The sequence below is a fragment of the Hippocampus guttulatus genome, chromosome 6, assembly GCF_054856545.1.
Source record: "Hippocampus guttulatus isolate MCC_2025c chromosome 6, RoL_Hgut_1.0, whole genome shotgun sequence".
Taxonomy (NCBI): domain Eukaryota; kingdom Metazoa; phylum Chordata; class Actinopteri; order Syngnathiformes; family Syngnathidae; genus Hippocampus; species Hippocampus guttulatus.
In genome coordinates, this window is record NC_141266.1 from 11,896,435 (window position 1) to 11,920,771 (window position 24,337).

Here is a 24,337-nt window from a genome sequence, read left to right on the forward strand (position 1 = left end):
CACTGGGTTTCTCAGCAGGTAATCTGGAAGTTGGTGTTTTGGGGTAATGTTTGCAATTGTTTAGAAATGGTGGCACTGTCCTCAATAGACAAAGAATGTGTCCCCATTCCTTACTGTTGTCTCCACATTTTACACACATCATCTCAATTGTGTATCAAATACGTCGTGGGGTAGAAAAAAACCCCCACAGGAATAATTTATCTCCGCTACTAAACATTCTATGTTCAGCACTTCAATGTGTATGCTTTCTATGTAGGCCATTGGCAGTATTTGTAATATCTATGATTCTCCGTGATAAAATGGAAAAACACTTAACTTCCTGCCTCATTTCACCTGCCATTTCTCGTGTCCTTCTCCCTTCTCTGCATGTCTTGCTCTTTTCCTCCTCCTCTGCCCTTCCTCTCTCTGGGTCACAGCTGTTGCATTTATGAAAGCAACCCACTCGATTATAGTTGTTGTCTGAACCATTGGGGAAGAAAACTCATACACCCACCACAGGTAACATTGACCCAATGATTTCTGATATGAGGCTTGATGGATGATTGTACTTTAAGGGCGTGTAGGTGCTTTAGTGGCTGATTAATCATCGTGAGTGGCTTGCAAGCAACAGGCTGTCATTCATTAGTATAAAGATCATAAATCTGTCCGTGTGGAGCTGGCTGATTGTGTAATTTGGTGCTTCTGTCTTGTTGCGGTTTAACCAGAAACGCGTGAGGTCAAGGCGTCGGAACGGACTCTCTGTAGGTCAGCTGGGCATTGATATCTATCTGAAGATATGTGTAGGCAGCAAGCTAGGTAGCTGTGTCATAGTTACAAACCCCAATTACAGTGAAGCTGGAACGTCGTGTAAACAGTAAATAAAAACAATACAATTATTTTCAATTGCATGCGCAACGAAGACAAGATATTTAATGTTCAAATTGATAAAAGTCATAGCTTTTTGCAAACATGTTCTAAAGAAAGGACAGGGGCAGCAAATAACTGGGAAAGTTAAGGAATGCTCAAAAACACCTGTTTGGAACATACCACAGGTTTAACAGCTTAACTGGAAACCGATGAGTGTCACGTTTGCATGAAGGAGCATCCTCGAAAGGCTCAGTTGTTCCCCAGCAAAGCTGGTGTGAGAGTCACCACATATTGATCAACTGCATGAGCAAATTGAGAAAAAATTGTCAACATACAGTTTCACAGAATTTAGAAATGTTGCTTTATAATCTCATCAAAAGATCTGAAGAATGTGGAGAAATCTCTGCAAATAACCGTCAAAGCCGAAAATCATCATTAAACCTGGCATCTTCTATCCCTCAAGCGGCACTGCAGTAAAAGCAACATCATTATTGCCACGTGGGCTCAAAAACGCTTCCAAAAAAAATCTGATTGCCCCGACATACACAAATGCAAATTAAAACTGTACCGTGCAAAGCGGAAAGCTTTCGATCAAGAACGGCCAGAAACGCTGCTGGCTTCTCTGGGCACAAAATAAGTGTGCTGTGTTCTGGTGAGTCCACCTTTCAAATTGTTTTTGAGAATCATGAACGCTGTGTTATCCGGGACGAAGAGGAAAATGACCATCCAGATTGTTTATCGGCGCACAGTTAAAAACCCAACATCTGTGATGGTATTTGGGTGTTTGACTGTTGGTGCCTGTGGCTTGGGTAACTTGCACATCTGTCAAGGTGCTAAAGACATTTTGTTAACCATAGTTTGCTAACTATCAACAACATATTCAATTAAATTTCTGTAAATTGATTTTGTTTATAAATCTGTTGTGGGGAGTGGAATCTGCCCAACAGTTCTAGAATTACATATTCAAAATAAAATAATTGTGAAAATGTTCTGTTTTAACATTCTCGGTTTCCAGAGAGAAAGGATGGGTTTCATCAGAGAGGAAATTTACACCGACTTGGATCATGAAGAGGAGGACAAGACAAAGGCATGGTGAGGATGGGGAGGAGGGAGGGGTCAGAGGGACCGAGTAGTGGAGAGGAGGGGGGGGGGGGTGTTGTTGATTGTTCCTCATATTTCAAGAGTGGTCCTGCAGACAGATCCCCACAGCCGACCATACGGTCTTCTGGTAGCCAAAGAAGCTACCACATCATCATTGACGAGCACTTCTTTTTATCCTTTTCTGTCTTTACCCTTATCTGTCATGATGATTTTTGCAGTATATTTTTTTCATTTGGACTAGTTTCTAAATTGTAACATATGAAGTAAATATGCCGCTAATTATTTTGTAGCCAAGTGAGGAACCTCAACACAACTGGAAGTTGACAGACCCAAATTGTCAACTGAGGGAGCGTTTCACTTGATTCTGGTGAACGGTGAGTTTTGTACCAAGCAAAAATAACCTTGTTGGCGTATATATGTATGCTATGTAGTATAATAATCAAATGTGTTCAATGGTTTACAGCGAATGTCAAATTAGTTAATTTATTTCTAGTGAATTGCATTTGAAATTGAATGGTTATTTTTGTTATGATAGTTAAATGTCAATGTTTTACTAAAAAAAATTAACATTTATTCCAAATGATTGCGAATTTCTCCATTGTGAGACAAATGGAGGTTTTCTTATTTTTATTTCCTGAGGGAAACTAAAACTTTGCTCGATGTATTAATTTTTTTCTTTCTTTTATTCTTAATGAAAGAAAAAAAAAATATGTATTTGGGGATTTAGACTGGTGATAATTACTTTTTATAATCTATTACACTCACACCTTATATTTTATTGAAGCAAAGCTGAATTCTCGATCTAAAAGGTGACTGATGTGCGAGGCTTATTGAGGTTAGTCATCATCAAAATGGCGATCAACAAGTGTGAAATGTAATGAGCGCGCGGTGATGGCCTTGTACAGACGTACCCTCGCACCCTCCCATGCATGTCTTTTCCTACATCACTCCCTGTTGCTTTTTTGCCATGCGCCCCTTAATCTCTGTATGCAAAGCCAGGAACAAAGTAACAAAATACATGGCATTTAACAATTTAACACGAGTGTAATTATGCCCAGCGTAGAACACATGTGATGTTGGGGTGTTTGTCAGCACAACTACCATATAGTTCTCGGGTTAGGTGTTCCAATCTCGACTTTGGCCTTCCTTCCTGTGTGGAGTTTGCATGTTCTCCCTCCTGCTTGCATGGATGTTCACTGGTACTCGGGCTTCCTCCCACAATCCCGAAACATGGACATTAGGTTCAGTCAACACTTTGTCCCTTGGTGTGAATATGATATGTTCCTTACTGCCTTGTGAATGAGTGGCAACCAGTTCAAGGTTTAACCCACGTCCTGCCCAAAATTCCGTTGGGATAGGCTCCAGCATAGCTGTGACCCGAATGAGGTGAAATAGACGGCGGTATTTTGTTCATCTGGGGTTTTTCATTTTTAATCCAGTGAAGTAGTTGGGTTGTATTGTTTACATTCTCTTCTACATTCATCCGCCTCCGTCTTTCATAATCAGGGTTATTTGCCTTTACCAAAAGCTGAGTACCACTCCATGCTGAAGGATAGAGTCCCGATTTGCCTGATGTCATCAGTCGTAGCCCCAGAAAAAAAACCTTCCAATGCTACGGGTCCCAAAGAGGTCAGTGCCGATGTACAGCATGTGCGTCATATAAAATGAGTGCAACATTGTAATAGAAATGTTTCCATGATTTTTGTTCATGAAGAGCTAACCGTGATTGCTGTGTGGAAAGTGAGAGAACGTAAAGTGTTTCACATTATACTTGATATTAACACAATTATACTAATTACATTGTTACATTTGTAATGTCATATAACAGTAAAGTAAATTGAGCAGCCGGGTGGTCCAATGGTTAGCGCGTCGACCTCACAGTGCAGAGGTACCGGGTTCAATTCCAGCTCCGGCCTCCCTGTGTGGAGTTTGCATGTTCTCCCCGGGCCTGCGTGGGTTTTCTCCGGGTACTCCGGTTTCCTCCCGCATTCCAAAAACATGCATGACAAGCTGATTGAACACTCTAAACAGCACCCTCTGCAACCCTTGTGAGGATAAGCAGATCGGAAAATGAATGAATGAGTAAAGTTGAGTTTTTTTTATTGAACCGCTCAAAAAGGTGAGTTATTGTGGTGCCGAACTGCACTGCGGTACACTGAGAGATCGTTTTCATATGTTGGTTTCTTTACCCAAGACGAAAAGTGGAACAGTCCTGAGTGTTTTTAGTGTCGTTCCCCACCAGTGCATATCACAGCAGAAAATTCAAAGTCAATGAAAAATAAGCATGGCCATCTTTGTAAATGATTAATTTTGATCTATAGTGCTTTGGATATTGTACATAATGTCTGTACTGTATCTCATGTTGTGGCCGGTTTGATATGATTATCCCCCCCCCCCCTTATATGATTAAACATGATAGTCCATAATCATGAACTAAAACATGATCATGTTGAAATGACAACAGCGTTGTCAGATGTGGTAACTCATGACTGTAATGCTCCAGGTGGAGCTGATTCTTGTGAAGGAGCAGAATGGGGTCCAGTTCACCTCCACCACCCTCGTGGCTCCGACCACGACTCAGACCCACCTCAGCGGTGAGGAGGAAAGGGAAACCTGGGGAAAGAAAATTGACTTCCTGCTATCAGTGATCGGATTTGCGGTGGATCTCGCCAATGTCTGGAGGTTCCCTTACCTCTGCTACAAAAATGGAGGAGGTGAGTTTAAAGCCAATGGATAAGTTTGGTAAAATGAATGTGCTTGGGGAGGAATGGGTGGTGTGACAGAAAATCAGGTTCCTCTGTTCAAATAGTGGAGGTGCAAATGGAGGGGTGACACTGTTTACATTTCTAGTTTTATTGACAGAGATTTGGAAAAGTTGGAAGTTTCACATGCTTGAATTAAGACTTTCTTATTTTGGTAAGGGTGTAAGAGGTGTGTATCATCTCCTGTTCCTTTTCCACAATTCTTTCAACCGTTTCAAGAGATCAAAATACAGATAAAAAAGCAACCACAGCTGCTCTGAATAGATTAGCTCCAACAATTATGGTCACTAATTATGGCTGTTTAACATAGAGCTCTCATTAGGTTTAAAAGCTGTAGCCTTCGCTGAGGCTCACACCCTGTTCTAAAGGTTGCTCAGTGCTGCGAAACATGCATCATTGACATGTCTGTTGAGGAAATAAAACTGAAACATGTCTGTGTGTGTGTACAGGTGCTTTCTTGGTGCCGTACCTGTTCTTTATGGTGATAGCAGGCATGCCTCTCTTTTACATGGAGCTGGCTCTGGGACAGTACAACAGGGAGGGAGCCGCTGGGGTCTGGAAAATATGTCCCATATTCAAAGGTATGACGTGAAGGCACATGCACGCAGACACATTTGTTACCCGAGCATCCAATACACATATTATAAGCTGATGATGTTTGGTTGAATTTTCTAACAGAAAATTTTTAACACTCTCAACATGATGACATTAACAATATGAATCATACTGACATATATTTAATTCACAGGACTGTAGTAAAAAGAAAATAAATCTGTTCATTAAAAAAAAATAAAATTGCAGTTGTATTCCGAGAGAGCGATATCTGTCTGTCTGTCTATGCCAGCACTTATTTTTATGAGGACTGCAGTCAATGCAAATGGCACTCAGCATAATTTTGAAGTCATCTTCTGTTATAATAATGTTAGGTAGTATTTTCTATTCCAATCTGAACCATTTTATGAGGTGAAGTTGGACATAGGACCTCTTATTTGAGAGCAGCTTTGCAATTCTTGCATCCTTTGATCTTGTGAGTGTTTGCAGATTGGCTGCTTGAGTTTATTTGCAGGATATCAGAATATATCAGCTCCTTGAAGCTGCTGTTTGGATATAAACTGCTTTCCACCCTCATAGATCTTTGCTTGAGGATGCTCCAAAGATTCTGAGCAGTGTTGTGTTCAGGGGAGGATTGATTGGGGGGGGGGTGTCAAGCCAAGATTTTCTACTCTTTTATGCCCATAACAACCAATGATGCAGCGGTATTCCTTGCAGCACGCTATTGTTCACTGATTAGTGCTGTGCAACGCCGGGTGGTCAAGATAAATCGAATAGTTTGTGGTTGTTGGATGGCCACCATGTCCCACCAAGGCTCCAATGTCAACAGGGAGGTCACAGAGTCATGTTTTGAGTCAGAATCATGAGGAGACAGCTGGTTGGCTCCTTTCAGGTCCCAAAGTACGTGAAAATAAACCCTGAAAAGTATATAGAGTTTCTGACTGACCACTTTCTTCTTTGATGGTATAAATGAAGAACAATTGGTTGTTTCTGGTTGTTTTGTCTTTGTCTCCTCTTCAGGAGTGCATGAGAAATGCATGATCTATTGGGTTAAGGTCCGGTGACTGACTTGGCCAGTCTCAAACCTCCCAATTTTTCCTATTGATTCATTCATACTTTGCAAAATCGAATCTGGCCTTCAATTCTTTTTGCTGTTGAGTGGTTTGCATCTTGTTGTATGGCCTGTATATTTCTTCTCTCAAAGTTTTTGGACATCAGATTGTCATAATGTTATCTGTGGAGGTTGGCAGTGATGTCACAGTCTGCTGTCTTTGTTTTGTCATGGCTCTCAAAATGTTTCTGTGAACAACTGCCCTTGGCCAACCGTTTTGATTTCAGTTGCTCAGAACACCAGAAGTTTCTTTCTTTTTCAGCACATGCCAAATGTCTTCGGTATACAACAAAAACAAAGAAATTTATCTTGCCATTCCAATGCTTTTCATACTTCTCCATCTGCAGCCCTTAAAATTGAGAATTTCCATTCAACTCCATATTGATTGTATTACGTAGATGTTGTGCTGTTACAATTGCACGTTTGCCAGGCTTCCACAGTTTTTAAGCAAGCAGACAGCAAAATCTGTGTGCTAGTGGACAGTGACAGGTTGGCGATTTTGGGCTCATGTTAGCATTTCATGAGCACATAGCTGACCTTCACCGAGCAACATGATTCAAATGGCAAGTTAACCCATCGAACTGTTACTATTAAAACTACTATTACTGTATTGGAGTTCAATGGATTGTGTGTTACCTAATGTCGGTATCCAAACGTGTACAGTACGTTTTTCATGAGTGATGCGCTTGCTATATCAAAGTCTGTCTGTGTCCATCTATCTTCCCACTAGACTGTCAACTAGTTGACTTCCCATCAATACCGACGTCTCCATGTGTCTGCTTGCCTACCCACTTGCCTGCCCATTTACATGCCAGTCCTCCTTTTGTTCACTTGTCTGTGTCAAGCGCCGACAGGCATTGTTTATCCTCCCAGAACGTCAGATTCTTATTGCACTCGGGTGGAAAACAAATGAAAATTAGGCTTTTAGACTGTTGTCCTCATTGTCCGAATGCTTTTGTCAAAGATTGGCTAACAATCTCTGCAGATGCTTTTCAAAACAACAATGAGCATGGCATACGATGCAATCTGTCTGGATATTTTTTTAAATTTAGTTCTTTTTTTTCCCCCTTTGGTTTGTTGTACCTATTTTGTATAAGTATATGCTCTCGCTTTCTCTCTCTGTCTCACACTATATATATATATATATATATATATACAGTATACCTGTGTGTGTGTGTGTATATATATATATATATAAAGGAATAGATATGTGTGTGTATATATATATGTGTGTGTGTATAGATATGTATGTATGTGTATATATATATATAGATAATATACACACACACATGGTCTGACTACGTGCAAATATATTGACCACCAAGACCATCTGTTGCTTCTCAGCATGCTACGAGACATTCATCCTTTGGCCAATAATGTCCTTGACGCGCTGAAGGTGCCTCATAGTTGTGTTTAAACCCCTTGTGTGCGTGTGCGTGTGTGTGCGCGCAAGCGTGGGCCTCCTGTCTGCGAACATGTGCTGTCTGTCAGGGTTCCACAGAAGACATTTACGTCCTAATCACACACTTCGCACACTGTCATGCTCTGCCTCTCAGTGGGGGGATCACAGTAATTATTCAAATACATACATTTGCATGCCCATATTGGCAGTAATTATTCTGACCAACAAGCTTGGTTCCCCCCAAGATCAATGTATGTGAAGGAAAGGGATGGAGGATGAGAGCCAGCAGAAATGGCACAAATAAAAGGCATCATTGTAGGACAATTGCACAACAACTCTTATGATTTACAATTTGGCTTTGCTAAACTTTTGTTGGTGCATACTCATTTTTGCAACATAAAGCTAAGCCAGTAAATAACATTTTTGGGGGGGAAATAAATCCAGACTTTTTTTGTATGAGCATATGAGTACATGACAATAAAGTAGATTCTGATGTTAATTGAGGTTCCACATTTCATAGAAAATTGTGATTCTGAAAGGAAACTCAAGGTCTTATACTGTACCACTTAAATCATAGTGGGACAGTATAGTTTTTGTTGGGCATTGTAATTAACTACAATTATTTTTATCATTTCATTATTATCTTCAATAAATACTACTGTATAACTCTTACGGCTAATAATTGATTTAATAAATAATATGAAACGATTGTATTACATGACAAACATTTATACCCATTTAAGGAAAAGCCACGTAAAATACATAAGCTTTCCCCCCCCCCCCCACTTTCACATAACATGTTTACTTTAAATGATGAATGACTGCTTTTGTCTCATAGGTGTAGGATTTACGGTGATCCTCATTTCCCTCTATGTTGGCTTCTACTATAATGTCATCATCTCTTGGGCTCTCTTCTACCTCTTCTCCTCGTTCACTGCCGAGCTCCCCTGGGTGCACTGCAACAACACTTGGAACAGCCCAAATTGCTCCGACTGGGCTGACGACAGCACAATCAGTGACATTTACAAGGCCACTCCAGCTCAAGAGTACTTTGAGTAAGTTGGTTCAGCTTCACTCTTTATCTATGTGAGACAGTGTATGCTGTATTACAGTATAATAAATGCTGTAAAGCCTAATGGTTGGAGTTTGCGGTGACAAAAAAAACAAAACAAAACAGCTTTATATATTAAAACTGTAATACTCCATTTTGACTAAGTCACGCTACAAAGTAGCAGCCTTGGCGTCCCGTCTGACAGGTGTGTTAGTGAGCAGCAAGTGTTTCTTTGTACCGAGATGTGGGCTGTGTGGGGTTTGGCCCCGGGAGCGGGGAGGGCTTCATGCAAAACTTTCGAGCAGCTTCAAGACTCTTCCACTCCAGCTTTAATGGTCAAGACTTAAATGTTATCTACTAAATTTGATCCATATAATGCTTCAGGAATGTTTCTATTTTATCTTAGGTTGCAGTTAACCCTTATTTTAAATGAGCTTGGGCTTTCACTTGTAAAGTGCTTTTCTACCTCCAAGGCACCAACATGCTTCAACACTGACTCCTTGTTCATCTGCTGATGACGCAGCCTCGGGAGGAACTGGGGCTCTAGTATCTTGCTCAAGATAAAGAGATTAATTTTTGAAATGATGTTGAATGATGGAGTCAGATATTAACCACTACTTACTGGACACGATAATGAGATTGCTTCCCAAAGTCATAATAGTAATTTTTTCATTGACATTGTCATACAGATATTATTTTAATTATATTGGATTTTGTATTGTTGTTCAGCTTGGACTGTACACCATGCCGAAGTGTCCCTAATATTTATGTTGGAAATATGGTTTGTCATTCACATTCTTATTGCATCAGTTTTCATTTGGCAACCCTGCGGCCAGGTGCTATTTAGGTGTCTTGTATTCTTGTGAGCAAATGGGTTTTGTTGTGACAGTTCAAGCTTTTCACCAAGCACAGCTGGAATGACAGTGAGCTATTTGCAGTGTACCAACCACCACCAGACAATTTGACTGCATTTCCTGTCACCTGTCAGAACCACTTCGGAATAATTTAAATCACTGCGTTAACATCACCTGTCATTTTTAAAAAATACCAAGATCAAGGACATGCCTCATTTTAATTCATAGAATTGTTTCCGATAGATGCACACCCTCAGGGTATTTGTTCAACTATAATACATTGTTTTGACAGTGTTGCCTCAAGATCCTTTAATCCTTATATTATTTCAAGTGAAACAGTGTACTCTTGATTTTCACCCGAATTTTCCTTCCCATAGGCGAGGAGTGCTCCACATTCAGGACAGTAGTGGAATTGATAACCTGGGTCGTCCACGTTGGCAGTTGACTTCCTGTCTCGGTGTGGTCATTATTCTGCTTTACTTCAGTCTGTGGAAGGGTGTCAAGACGTCTGGCAAGGTAGGGAATTGAAATCGCTCATTTCTTATTGTGGTCATCGGAAAAGAAGAATGGCAACCTCCTGAAGGCCCTCAACGTGAATCATAAGCTGTATGGCATCGTTATAATGTAAGAGAACTTTGTATGTAAAGATGTAACTGGATATTTTTAATTGACCGAGCCTGAATGCATGTACAGCAGTTGAATTCTCGTATCGCCATCTTCTCTAAAATGTGCATCTACTCTAAGTAGGTTTCTGTGCGCGCATGTGTGTATTTGCCTTCTGTGACCCTCTCAGGTTGTGTGGATCACAGCCACCATGCCCTATGTGGTCTTGACTGTGCTGCTCATCCGAGGAGTCACCCTGCCTGGAGCCAAGGATGGCATTAAGGCCTACCTTTCTGTCGACTTCCTGAAACTCTGTGATGCCAAGGTGAGAGCCCAGTGGATTGCGGGAAACAGGCGTGCAGATAAAGATATGGATGCAAAAGGAGAAGAGGAGCAGTGGGGGGAAAAAATATACAGCATAATCCAAACACTGATTTTGATACTTTGTCACATTTTACTGAATGGTAATTCTTCTTCTTCATTGTATTTCTAGAAGAGCCAACAGTAAAATAGATATAGAATGGAATAGAGCTATACAAATGAGCAGTGTTGAATTAAGTTTCATTTATTTTCATATATACACGTCTGAGTAATGAGCATTTATTTTTTTACCCTTAGCAACTGTTGTAGTTCTTACATGTGACATAGTTGGTCACAACAACATTGCATTTGTCAACTCTAATGTTTCTATGGAAGTGCTTTCATGGCCAAGCCTCTCGTGTGTTTTGCATTTTTGTTTTTTCTACATGTATAAAGTAAATACTATTGCTACTCGGAGTGCATCTGCAGGGAATTGCAAAATACTCCTATAGCCAGACACCATTTACAGCCGGGGGAGTTGAGGCATGGAATGAACTACTGACTGAACTCAATTTTTAAAAAAATATCAAATCGATGCATAATCATGAATTTTGTAAAAGTTAAACTGACAAAATGGTGAACTGAACATCAGGCCTCTACTCATATATCAGGCTGAAGTCGGCAGTTTGTTATATCTGTTATTTTGTTATTAAAAATCTATACTTCTCATGTGACTGAGTTTTAAATATTAAGGTTTGTTTTTTTTTTGTGCATGTCTAAAAAGCCGTTATCGGGACAAGCCTTGGAAATTAGCAGTAACTGTAGATGCTGTGATACCACATATAAGAAATGTGTTTTTAAATTGTTTGTTGTAGCATCTATCCCTATTTAAATTAACAAGAAATTAATGTTTAATACAGTATTAGCACAATGCATCACTCTGCCAATAGACACCACAATTCCATGAAACTCTTTATATATACAGAATATATATTTAAAAAAAATAGGTCAGACTCAGAAACCTCAGGTCGCCATGACCAAGGGGAGAAGGAAGTGAGACGGTTGGCGCGGCAACTATTATAACTATGAAATGACTTTGGAAAACCAGTGAATTAAATAGGAGTGTTTAAATGCAGACAACAGAACCATTTTGACCAAGTCCCTATTTACTTTATCCATTGCTAAACCTATTGGCACCTGTCATTTACCTTACTTGCGAATGATCACCAAGTATCTGCAACGAAATACTCAAATATGGAGGGAGGAAGAGGGGGGTGAGGGAGGCAGAGAGAGAGAGAGAGAGAGACAGGAATTGGAGAATTAGGTTAGATAGATGCATGGTGCTGTAATTTGCAAAATTACCCCTGTATTCACAAGCGTCTTTCATCTATTGCCGTTGAATGAGTTTCCTGCAATTATCCCAAATAATGGCTTTTTTCCTCTCTTGTGCCTTTTGTTTGCCGCTTCACACAAGTACACCTTTTCTGTCACCCCCCAGGTTTGGATCGATGCCGCCACGCAGATCTGTTTCTCGCTGGGAGTTGGGTTTGGTGTGCTAATCGCCTTTTCCAGCTACAACAAATTCAGCAACAACTGCTACAGGTAAAGAGACTCATGCGTGAGGAGTTGCATCAGACACAAAATGCAGCAGGTGAGTTACAACACCCTTTGAAGCTCCTCAAAACCCGCCTTGTCTTTCACCACTTTGCTCTGTAACAGAAAACACTAACATAAAATAAGCACCCATCTCCTTTTCCTTTCATTTATTTTCATATATATATTTATGAGCACACTGTGGTCCATGTCCACCTGTGCTGTAATAGCCAGTGTCCAGTGTCTTCCGTTAAAAAGAAAAAAAAAACATTTTTTTGTAACTATCTAAACTATTTTATTTTAGTTATTGTAGCTTTCTTGTTTGAGTGCTTTTAGGTACGACCATCTTTAATATACTTCGTCTTTTCTGCTGCTTTGTGAATGGCCGTCACCTCATGTCTTTTGAATGCGTCCAGCCCAAAGCTGGTTGATGGCTGTCCCACAATGGAGGCAGTATTTGCCTGCTGCGTTGGGGCACAGTGCTTTTGGCATAAATAACAGTGCATGCCTTCCTCAGTATGCCTGAGCCAGGTAAACTGATTTAGCCACTGGCTCGTGTGTTTTTGAAACGATATGGAAAGAGGAATAAAAGGGTTTTTGGGTTTGATCAGCAAGCAGAAAGTTTGGAAAAAAATGCTACAAATCACTGATTGGATCGGCAATATATCTTCCGGTATTTAAACAACTTGCATATTTACTGGGCGTGTAACGCTACATCTCTTTGACTGATACGATACATACATATCACTATAAGGCCTAACGATTGGACACAAAGCCATATACCGCTTTTTGGTATGATACAATTCAATATGCTGTGCTTGGATATTGCTATAGCATCTTGATGCATCTCATCATATAATATTGGATATAATTTACATTGTATAACCATTCATTATGCAGAATATACTTTATCATACAGGCCTCGATTGGTCTGTTGCATCAAGACGGTGACAATGGACTAATTATGATAAATTCTGCATTCTGTCTTTTCATATTCAATCTTCATCTGATTTGATTTTAATGATGCAGGGACGCCATCATCACCAGCTCCATCAACTCTTTGACCAGCTTCTTCTCTGGCTTTGTTGTATTCTCCTTCCTTGGCTACATGTCGTACAAGCACAACGTGGCTCTGGAAAAGGTCGCGAGAGACGGTATGCTGCTCTTGCAATGATACGCAAAATTCATGGTTTACTTTGATGAGAAACTTTTGTATTATGGTTAGATTTTTTTTTTTTTTAAATGCCTCAGAAGGGGTAAGATGTTTTTGTAACGTTCAAAATGTCATTGAGCCACCAAGTAGACAGGTCGCTAGGCTAAGTGCTTTCTTCAGTCTCATTATTGTTGCTAGTAATCCATTCAGCATCTAAAACGTTCACGATATTACCATGATGATTTACTCCAAAATCATATGTGTATGTACAATAATGGACTGAGATAGCAGCCTTTAGAACTTAAACTGCGTGTGTAGTTGGTGTTAATACCAAATTGTTTGAGCTCTGCATGTCAAAATGTCATATATGCTCCTGCTGATAGTTGTATAGAGGTGCTTTAGCTTGAATACTCATGTTTTGATGGCAACATTTTGTGGAACATATTAACGTTGGTATTTTTGCACAGTTGCAAGTTTCAGTACACCTGGATAGGCAATCCTCATCCTCAACAGATCTGTTGAATTGATTGGCTAGTATGAGATGTGGTGTCTGTATTTCACCATCTCCTCCAAAGACTTCATTTCAGATTTTAAGGCGCCGGCCCTGTGGTCCAGTGATTAGCGTGTCGACCTCACAGTGTAGAGGTACTGGGTTCAATTCCAGTTCCAGCCTCCCTGTGTGGAGTTTGCATGTTCTCCCCTGGCCTGTGTGGGTTTTCTCCGGTTACTCCGGTTTCCTCCCACATTCCAAAAACATGCATGGCAGGCTGATTGAACACTCTAAATTGTCCCTAGGTTTGAGTGTGAGCGTAGATGGTGGTTCGTCTGTGTGTGCCCTGCGATTGGCTGGCAACCGGGTGTCCCCCGCCTACTGCCCGAAGACAGCTAGCCCCGCTACCCATGTGAGGATAAGCAGATCGGAAAATGCATGGATGGATTTTAAGGCCACAGGTTTAATATAATACCAGATGCATTAAGTTTTTCGGAAACAATTAAAATGACAAATGCCTCAAAGCAGGCAACCCGAGTGAAAATACCCTTTTGCCCAGCAACCTTTCATACACCATATTTATTGTTTTACTCACTGGAGTACCGGTAATTGTGAAAATTCCCAAATCGGTTTGTTCAGTGTCTTGCTCAAAGCAGACATAAAACCCTCTGAGCTCATGTGATAATTTTGCAGCAGTACTTTTAAGTCTGTGCTTTAGAGATGTGTTGATTATCTGTCTGAATTGAACTCGAGTTACAGTCTGTGGCTGCCACAATGTCTGCAACCTGTTTATCAGGTACATCACATCTACTGGATCTCAGAATAGTCTAAAGTGTTCACAGTGGATTTAATGGGGAAAAAAAGATCCCAGTGACACAACCACAGTCATTGTTGCACTGTAATTTTGACTTGATGGATGTTCAATACATTTTAAAATTAATCGCTACTTTTGAGTACAGTACTCGTTTGTTTACACAGTTTTTTAATTTGTGCTTATAGGGGTTGGATTGGTGTTTGTTATTTACCCAGAAGCCATTGCCACATTGCCTGGGTCATCAGTGTGGGCAGTCATCTTCTTCATCATGCTCTTGACACTCGGCATTGACAGTGCTGTGAGTATGCACTTTCCTTTACAACTACATCTGACAGCATAATTCGATATGTTACATTTGTTTTGTCTACAATGGCTAAGAGTTCTCATATGATAAATACAGTGGGACCTCATTTGAATGAACTAATTGTCAATTAGAGCCGAATATCTGTTACATCCAGGAATGTTATTTTTTTGGTGTGTGTGTGTGAGGTCTAATTACTCACACTAGAGTAGCCTAAAACGCACAGTACAGTGCAATATTTTTATAAATAGATTTTTTTTTTAAAAAAAAGCTCAAAATTTCAAATTTTTTTACGTTCATCCATACTTTTGTTGTTGGTCAGGAGGTTAAGGACATGCATCTGGTCGCTTCCATGCACCACCATGTTAGCACTTTCTTTTTTCACCTCCAATAGGATTAATTGCCATAGATTTACAAAAAAATAAAAACAACTATGTACTCGACCAAACACAGTGGGGTAGAAAGATGCCTACACTACTCGCCCCTGCACTGTAAAAATCAACAGCCAACTATATAAATAGATGCATACAATATCTATATTTAAGTTGTCATTTTAATCGTGCCTGCAGCAGATGCTAAACTAATGGCTCTGCTCCATTATAATTGAAGGAACCCTCTCCCCTGCTAACATGACCGTCTGTCCATACATTGGTTTGCTGAGAACGTTGCCTCGGCCAACATAGTCACCACTTGAATGTGATTTTTAGCCTGCTCAATTCTACTCTAAAGTCTGTTTACCTATGATGCGTGAGAAGCACAAGCCGGAAAAGGTGACCAAACTCTGCCTCTTGATGGTGCCACAGCGCCCTTTACTGGTACAGTGGATAATTGCAACCAATTCTGGAACTAACTTGGAAAGGGACAATACAAATGGGCTTTTTGAGTGGATTTGACACTATTTTCTGTTAGTTGGGCCCGGAATCCATTGGTTCCGGGTCTGTTCAATCAAGGTTCCACGATGTAACATATTCCAGCTTCTATCATCTTGACGCTGAACTTATGGTATGAGCCTCTGGGGTGTGGGGTTCATTCCTCCTCCACCTCCTCCCAGGTGGTGTGGTGCCCGTATTTCCCATTTGCGCTCCAGTGTCAGATCGACTCCTGGCTCCTTCGTGCTGAGGGGTGCCAAGTACCCCCTCTTGGGATGCCCTGTTCCAGCCACTGGCTTGGAGGATAGGGCAGCCCTCTGTCACTCCTCGGGCAGGCCTCCTCTTCATCCCTTTGCCCTTTGTACCCTGCCTGGTGCATGTGCGGTTCCCCGCTGGCCTTTGGGTCATTGGGGGCCTCTCATGCTCCGAGACAGGTGCTCAGAACTGGCTTGGGGTGATGTTGGGTGCAGTGTGGCGCATTTAGCACCGTTATGGGCATGAGGACTGCAGACTTGATTTACTGCCAATATCAGTGGCTCTTTTTAATTTCCTTTAAATGCAGCGCGCGAGAAGTGCTGGCTAAATATTTCCCCTTGTCACACATCGCTCAGTCCTGTCCAGTTTTGTCCTAACATTGTTCTGTTCGACTGCATTTCAAACAAATATCACAATACAAAAGGTTAGTATTGTATTATAAACTCCCCTGATGCACAGAAAAAAACTATTCCAGATAATGCATCCATATCCACCATTCTGCATGATCAAGCAATTGACCAGGGCAGGTTAAAATATATCTGCTTGACATCGAAATGTTTTTAATAGCCAGTATTTTAGTAGTGTGTTCGAGCAGCGGCGTTGTAAAACACAGTTCTAGTGTATGTTCTCTTCTTCTGCACCTTTTAGATGGGTGGGATGGAGTCTGTCATTACCGGTCTGATTGATGAATTCAAATGCCTCCACAAACACAGAGAGCTGTTCACCCTCTTCATTGTGGCCGCCACCTTCCTCATCTCCCTCTTCTGTGTTACAAATGCAAGTATCATACCGAGACGGCTGTGTTACTCAAGGGGTGTGGCGATATCTCCGTAAATGTTTTCGGAAACACTTATAATCCAATGTAATGCGAAGACTAGTAATTATGGAACTGAAATCTTCAAGATGATTAATCATTGGTGTCTGTAATCATTTCAGTATGTGACATTGTCCCTGTCTCTCTCTGTCACTGTAGGGTGGAATATACGTGTTTACTCTGTTGGACCACTTTGCCGCAGGGACGTCCATTCTGTTTGGAGTGCTTATTGAAGCTATCGGTATTGCGTGGTTTTACGGTAAGAGAAACTGAGAGATAGAATGATAGGAGAAAAAAAAAGATTTTTCCTGTTGTCATGGCGAGCAATGCTGATGTTATATTAGTGCTCTGATGAGAAATCTGTCTGTATGGACGTGCTGTGACTCGGCGTGATCTAGTTCTATTAGGCCTAAGTGTAAAGAAACGAAAATGTCAACACACAATAATGGTTTTTGCCCCTTCAGTCTCTGGTCACCTCAATGTGCCTCCTGCTTGGGGCATAATCTGTCTATTAAATGATGATCATCATGTTGTCTTGATGTGACTGCCATTGTAAGGCTCCAGGAAATTGCAATCAATACTGACTCACTTACTTTGAATATGCCAGTGTTATTCACTAAAAAACAAAAAGGAAAAAAGGTAAAGAGCAAAGGTATTATACAAACTAAAAAAAGAAATTCTCAATTTCAAAATAAATAATAATAATTTCACTGAAGATTCATAATAAGCCTGACTGCATAATTTATTTGTCTTTGAAATCCAGATCAATAATGATAAATTGGAAGTATATTTATTGTTCGAAAATTTCAATTCAATAAATACTGTTGTACTTGGTTACTGAAGAAAAAAAATGTTCATGTGCATCTACTATACGTACATGATTGGAAATACAGACACGATCACTTCGTAGTTTGTTTGCTGCTATCGATGCAATTTTTAAGGTTAGAGTTATATACATGAATAGCCTTGATCTGGTTCTATGCTACACCATTGCATTTACAATTATTTTTTTATCATAAGCTTAGGACCAGGTGCTTGACTTCTGCCAGTGTTACTCAGTATTGGTAGTTGCTGCCATTCAGGTTTACCTCACTAAAGAAGCCTGATTATCAAATTGTGAATTAGTAGGGTGTAATGTATGCTACTCTAGATGCTTATGTCCGATTGATCCAATTTTTAAAGAGTAGCACGCAGAAAAATCATCATGACAAAAATTTGAAAGGTTGGGGAAAAAGAGCGACTTGATCTTCCGTCTTGGGTTACTTTTCACATGTCCATTCAACTCATTGGGGGACTCAATGCTAGCTCAGCCTCAGGCAACGGGGTCTGTATATTGAGACACTTTGGTGGGGTTCGACCTTGGCAGGCCCGATAAATCAAGCCCGAGGCCTCGCTGAGCCCTTTTTTCCTTTCCTCATAGCTTTAACAAGAACCTTTCAACCCTGGCCACTGTGGTCTTTCGTTCTGGTGTCCATCTCAATAAAAACATCCGCTGGAAGAAATGCCTTCTGGGAAGGAAAGCTCTGAAAAGTGAACAACTGTCATTTTATTGTAGTCTAAATTGCAATTGTATTTTGGTTCACGTTTCAGAAATTTCCCATGTTTTAAAAACTGGAACTCGGAAGGATTTCTTTCAAAGCAATGCGCTCCATTCAGTAGACAACTGATGACACTGTATGGCATACCATGTATTAAGGATGAAGTGAAGAGGGATAGTTTGGTTAAGCATGTACAGAGTGCTGACAAACTCCAAGTAAGATAGTGCTTATATTTTTTTTCCCCCCATTAAATTGCCATGAGAAGATGTTCAATCCACAATGATACACATCCAGGCATGTCGGTAGTAATGGAATAAAAGGTAAAAATGTGTCAGCCCTGTTATCGTCAGATGACATGAATGAAGCCCGTTTTGTGAGCAAAAAACAAACACATGCACATAATGCCTCCGTTGACTTGACTTTGACAGCTGCTTATCATGTCTCCCCGACGTACCTGCTTTGATGGACTGAATCTTGACGGAAGCAACGCGTGGTCAGTGCCTGGTCAGTGATGGACTTGTAGTGTGCCGTTTTGCCCCGTCCAAGACACATAAGGATATTTATCTGGTAGTCTCACAAAATGAATGACAAAAAAGTCATGTAGTTGGAGAAGGCCTTTAGTCAATGCAAGATCAATGTGTTTTCTAAACATTTGTCAGAGTCTCTGATATTGGAATGTTTGCTTGTGTTCCAGGAGTGGACCGTTTCAGTGACGATATTGAGGAGATGATTGGTCAGAGGCCAGGCAGATACTGGAGGTTGTGCTGGAAATTTGTCAGCCCCTGCTTTCTCCTGGTGCGTATCTCTCATACCATTTCAGGCCACCATTAAACTGATTGTTCCAGTCATTATTATTTTCACAGGAATCATTTTACCATGGTAAAAACAGTAAATGTGAGACATACAATTTGCAGGATTACCCCCCCAAGACCTCACAGTGAAGAGGTACCGGGTTCAATTCCAGCTCTGGCCTCCCTGTGTGGAGTTTGCATGTTCTCCCTGGGCCTGCGTGGGTTTTCTCTGGGTACTCCGGTTTCCTCCCACATTCCAAAAACATGCATGGCAGGCTGATTGATCACTCAAAATTGTGAGTGTGTCTGTGGATGGTTGTGCATCTCTGTGTGCCCTGCGATGGGCTGGCAACTGGTTCAGGGTGTCCCCACCTACTGCCTGAAGACGGCTGGCATAGGCTCCAGCACCCCTGCGACCCTAGTAAGGATAAAGCAGTTCAGGAAATGGATGGGTGTGTGTGTGTGTGTACACACACACACGCACACACATCCACCCATGTTTCTTTTTTTTGGAATGTGGGAGGAAACCGGAGTACCCAGAGAAAACCCACGCAGGCCCGGGGAGAACGCGCAAACTCCACACAGGAAGGCCAGAGCCTGGATCGAATCCACAACCTCTGCACTGTGAGGTCGACCCACTAACCACTGGCCGCCTTCTATCTATCTACCTATACATACATATACAGACACACACACACAGAAGGAATTCCCAGGCTAAGAGGTGCATAGGTTGCAGAACAAAATTTGGTGCATAGTTTTTGTTACTATGAGACTTAAGTCATAGTTCTGGCAGTAGTTGTCATCCTCTGTAAACCACAAAGTAATTTGCAGACTAACAGACAAACAGCTAAAGGGCAACTACAAACAAATAGTTTTGTTAACATTTGCAGAAAGACCAAACTTGGTTCTACTGAGTGCCATTTTACAGAAATAGCATTGGGCATAAGCAACAATGATGGTGCAAAAATTTTCCACAATGCAGTACTGTTTATCTTACTGCTTGTGAATTTATTTTTCAAAATACTGTACATCTGAACATGTTTTTTTTCCCTGTTAATAAAAATAAATAATTACCCCCCGCCAAAAAGAAAAACATTAAAACTTAAAAACTTAAGACTATATACTATCAAAATAAATATGCATCCATTGTCGAGAGCGCGTGTCTTCATCTGGATCGTGGGTGACCTGGAGCCTATCCCATGCTTACTCTGGGTAACAGGCGTGGTACACCCAAGATTGATTGCCTGCCAAGTTCAGTGCACATATAGACAAACATTCACACTCCCATTCACACGTTTGCACAATTTCAAGCAGAGGTCACCGATCTTTTGGAAACTGAGCACTACTTCTTTAGTAATCATGAATGTGAAGGTGACCCCTGATTTAACATATTCAATTAACATTGCATGCATGTTTTAGGGATGTGATTTTATCTGATTAATTGATTACCGGTAACTGCTATCTCTCCCTCTGGCAAATTCTCCTAGTTTATGGTGGTCGTGAGCTTTGCAACCTTCAACCCCCCCAACTATGGCACCTATATGTTTCCTCCCTGGGCTAACGGGCTGGGATGGTGCCTGGCCATTTCATCGATGACCATGGTGCCCCTTTACGCCATCTACAAACTTTGTAGCCTACCTGGAAAGTTTTGTGATGTAAGTCCGAGCCGATTTGCATCCTTGTAAAGTGTTTGTAGTTTTTGTGCAATACAGTACTCTTTGCTTTATTTTCTCCATAATATTGTCCGCCTTTGTACCGGAACAGAGACTGGCTTATGCCATCACCCCAGAGACAGAACATCATTTGATAGATAATGGAGAAGTTCGTCAGTTCACAGTAAGTACTGATTTGTTCATATAACATTCTTCTTCTCAAACGTGTGTATTACAATTGAGTAATTGGTCTGTTGACTATTGCGGGTTAGTTTAATTCACTGACCCCCCCCCCCCCCCCCCTCTCTCTCTGTCATAGCTTCAGCACTGGCTGGTTGTCTGAATGTCAAAGTGAAAATGTATATGAAGGAATGGTGGATGAATGCATGCACAGCAAAGTTCTGAAATGTGATGAAGTGAGAGGAGGTAAGCCTCGAAAGCAGGAGAAATTTAGGAGTGCCAGAAAAAAAAAATCATGTAAGGAATTTTAAGTGTGATTTTCATTTCAACTGCGCATGTGTGAAGCTGTGTGTAAACCCATTTTGGTTTGACATCGGTGAACTGGAAACTGGTACTGTGGTGTAGAACCTGCATCTTCTTGAAATATGGTAGTCCTCAAAACTATGCTTTTTAACTTCAGCATGTTGGTCATCTTAACTTTTCATACAATAGGTTAACTTCGTCCATCTTACATAATGACTACAATGTGAGGTAGAGATAAACAGTGCCAAACTCACAGTGGGATACAAAACACTATTTTAAATATTTACAGTCGCATGCACCATAAAGTATCCCATTTTCTGAACAAGGATGGGATACAGTGCACAAAAATAACTGTTGGCATTTGAATTGTTGATGAGGTTGATTTTATTTGATTTCTTAAATGATCAAAGTAAGCATGATGAAACAGTAAATATCATATATTCACAATTTAGGGTCGTAACATATCAAATGTGGATTAAAATGTCTCCATCAAGCCTACATCATATTTATCAAATTAAAGTATTGTCTTCTTTTAATGACTGTTAAAGCACATGCAACTCCTGTTACTTTCAAATATTTCAAAGAAATGTTTACGTTAAACGGCCTCACGGGATATAAACTAAAATTATTCACGTAAAACAACGCTAACAATACTTTCAAAAAAGCAACACTCAGCTAAACTCAAGAACACGTCTTTGGTATTAAAAAAACTAGCTGTATGATATGAAAAATTAATCGGGTAACAATGAATAACAAAGTACTGTTTTTACTCTAAGATTATAGATTAATGACAAGATGAAATATAAATTGCAATATAATCAGGAGAAAATTACAATCATGTGAGGGCGGGGGGGGCCCTATTGTTTTACAAAAAATAAAATAAAATCTGTTGTTACGAGACAAATAAGTTGAGCACTGCTTCAGAGCTTGTCAAGTTCCAGTTTTGTATGTTTGGAGCATCAATGCCCTCAATAAGTAGACTGTTTAATCGGATTTTTAACCTGAGTAAGAATGAACGAAGATTGGCTCATTTGTGGGTTAGTCGCATAAAGATTCATAACCCGACTGTTATGTCAACATAAAAAAAAAAAAATCCATTATTCTAACATGGAATCTTGTATACAGATTTTCACTGAGTCAATATAACCCTCGCATCCACCAGACTGTTGATTTAAACAACCAAAGACTCTGAAAAACTCCAGATTTAACCCCAACTGAGCTACAATATTCTCTTGGTTAATTAACGCTTATACTGTCAAATTACAGATGGAATATATACAGTATGTTTCAATCAAAACAAGCATGAAGCTTTAATTTTACTCATCGAATAGCAATCTCAAGACTGTTTCAAGGCTGCTCTTTGTTAATCTGCAAATGGATGGTGTAATGTGTAAATTATGAGGTTCATTATTCATTAAAGATAGTAGGTAGGTAGCCTATCATGTTCATGTGTTGTTGAGAGATTTTATTGTATTGTGTTTTATGATAGATGTCAAGTCAATTTATGGTATATGGCCTACAGTACAAGCGATGTTGAGTATGTATGTATGTAAGTATAAAGTATTGACTTTGTTACCGTGAAGTTGATACATATTAGCTTTAAGGATCTCAATGACAATTACATGGATAATCCAAATATGCTTTTGTCTGACCTAAAGCATGAATTCATGCTTAAAGTATTTCAACAATGACTTGTGGTTTAACATTGTGCTGCATTCAGTCGACACATTAAAGGGTTCAAAAGTCCTGAACTGTCCACGTGTTGCTGTATTTTGCCTTGCGGTGTTTCTGACTTTCACCGCGTCTTCATACAAAGTATATATAACATATATATATATTTATATATGTTCACTGAAGGATATCACTTTTGTCTTTTTTTTTTAAGATTGTCTTTTTCTGACCACACACCGGATCACAGTTTAGGTGCATAACACACATTCTTACATCCAGTACAAAAGCTGTCAGACGTTTGTGCACGCCACAACCCTTCCTGCTGACCATTTTTAAGTCCATCTGATAATATCATCATTTCATTCTCCATCCATCCAGTGATGCGGGGTGCCCCCTGAATTGGTTGGTAGTCATTTCATTTTTATAATAATGGGTGGTAGTAGTAGCAGCATCAGTACTGTAGTAGGAATAGTAGTATTCCATTCATTTTGTAATCCGCTTTACTATTATTTTACTTTTCATTTATTTATTTTTTGTAAAACTGTTGGCGTATTATCGTTCGTTTCATCTCATTGTTGCAAGTATTTCTAGTGAGGAAAAGAGGCTCAGAAAATGGATGGACGGATGATGTTTCCTATAATGTACTGTACTCTAGCACCGTCAAGTGGTGTTAAAATAGAATTGCATGTTACATTTGACAAACGCTCAATCTGCCACTCAACACCTACACGTCATATCAGTTTTGAGGTTGACACTACGCATAGCAGTAAAGTCGTCATACTTGTACTAGATTGACAACACACACACACGCACATATACATTTCTTTTTTAAATAAATTTCCTGAAACTATTACAGGAGCCTTATTTTCATACGATCACACGAGCATGTTAATTATACTGTATATATATTTCTAAATGTAAAAAGACGCCTGTTACAAATCACTCATGGTTAGTAATGGATGCAACATGAAACGTGCCACTTGACGATAAAGTGTAAAGGACACGGTGTACATTCATTTCCCTACATGCTGCTGCACTTAACGAAAATAGCAAATAGAACAAACATGTTTTTGTCCCACTTTCCGGATGTCAATGGCAACCACAGGGCTTCCACACGCTGGGTCTCTTGATGCCTAATTAACTTTCGATGCTGCAGCGTTGGTCGCAAGCTACATATCACATGCTTTTTTTTGTTTGTTTTGTTTTTCTTTTTTTGCATCCACTTATTCTTGTTTCCTGCGCATTTTGAAATTAGCGTTCAGCTCAAAGTAACTGTTGATTGCGGTCTGGAAATGTAATGTGTTCCCATAGATACATCCCAATAGATGAGC

At 40.2% G+C, this 24,337-nt stretch overlaps 1 protein-coding gene across 1 annotated transcript; it reads left to right on the plus strand.

The window, feature by feature from the left end:
- Positions 1-4,432: 4,432 nt before the first annotated feature.
- On the plus strand, positions 4,433-23,081 carry slc6a3 (solute carrier family 6 member 3). The gene is made up of 14 exons (XM_086113430.1): positions 4,433-4,661; positions 5,159-5,290; positions 8,613-8,829; positions 10,057-10,195; positions 10,473-10,607; positions 12,081-12,184; positions 13,205-13,329; positions 14,818-14,930; positions 16,706-16,834; positions 17,031-17,130; positions 19,104-19,204; positions 20,688-20,855; positions 20,965-21,036; positions 21,172-23,081. The coding sequence occupies exons 1-14, from the start codon at positions 4,433-4,435 to the stop codon at positions 21,193-21,195; spliced, it is 1,788 nt and encodes a 595-aa protein (XP_085969556.1). The 3' UTR covers positions 21,196-23,081.
- Positions 23,082-24,337: the final 1,256 nt, after the last annotated feature.

Coding starts and splice junctions, on each gene's coding strand:
- slc6a3 (XM_086113430.1), top strand. CDS start 4,433: ATGACTGTAATGCTCCAGGTGGAGCTGATTCTTGTGAAGGAGCAGAAT. Junction 16,835..17,030: donor CCCTCTTCTGTGTTACAAAT/GCAAGTATCATA, acceptor CTGTCACTGTAG/GGTGGAATATACGTGTTTAC. Junction 17,131..19,103: donor CGGTATTGCGTGGTTTTACG/GTAAGAGAAACT, acceptor CTTGTGTTCCAG/GAGTGGACCGTTTCAGTGAC.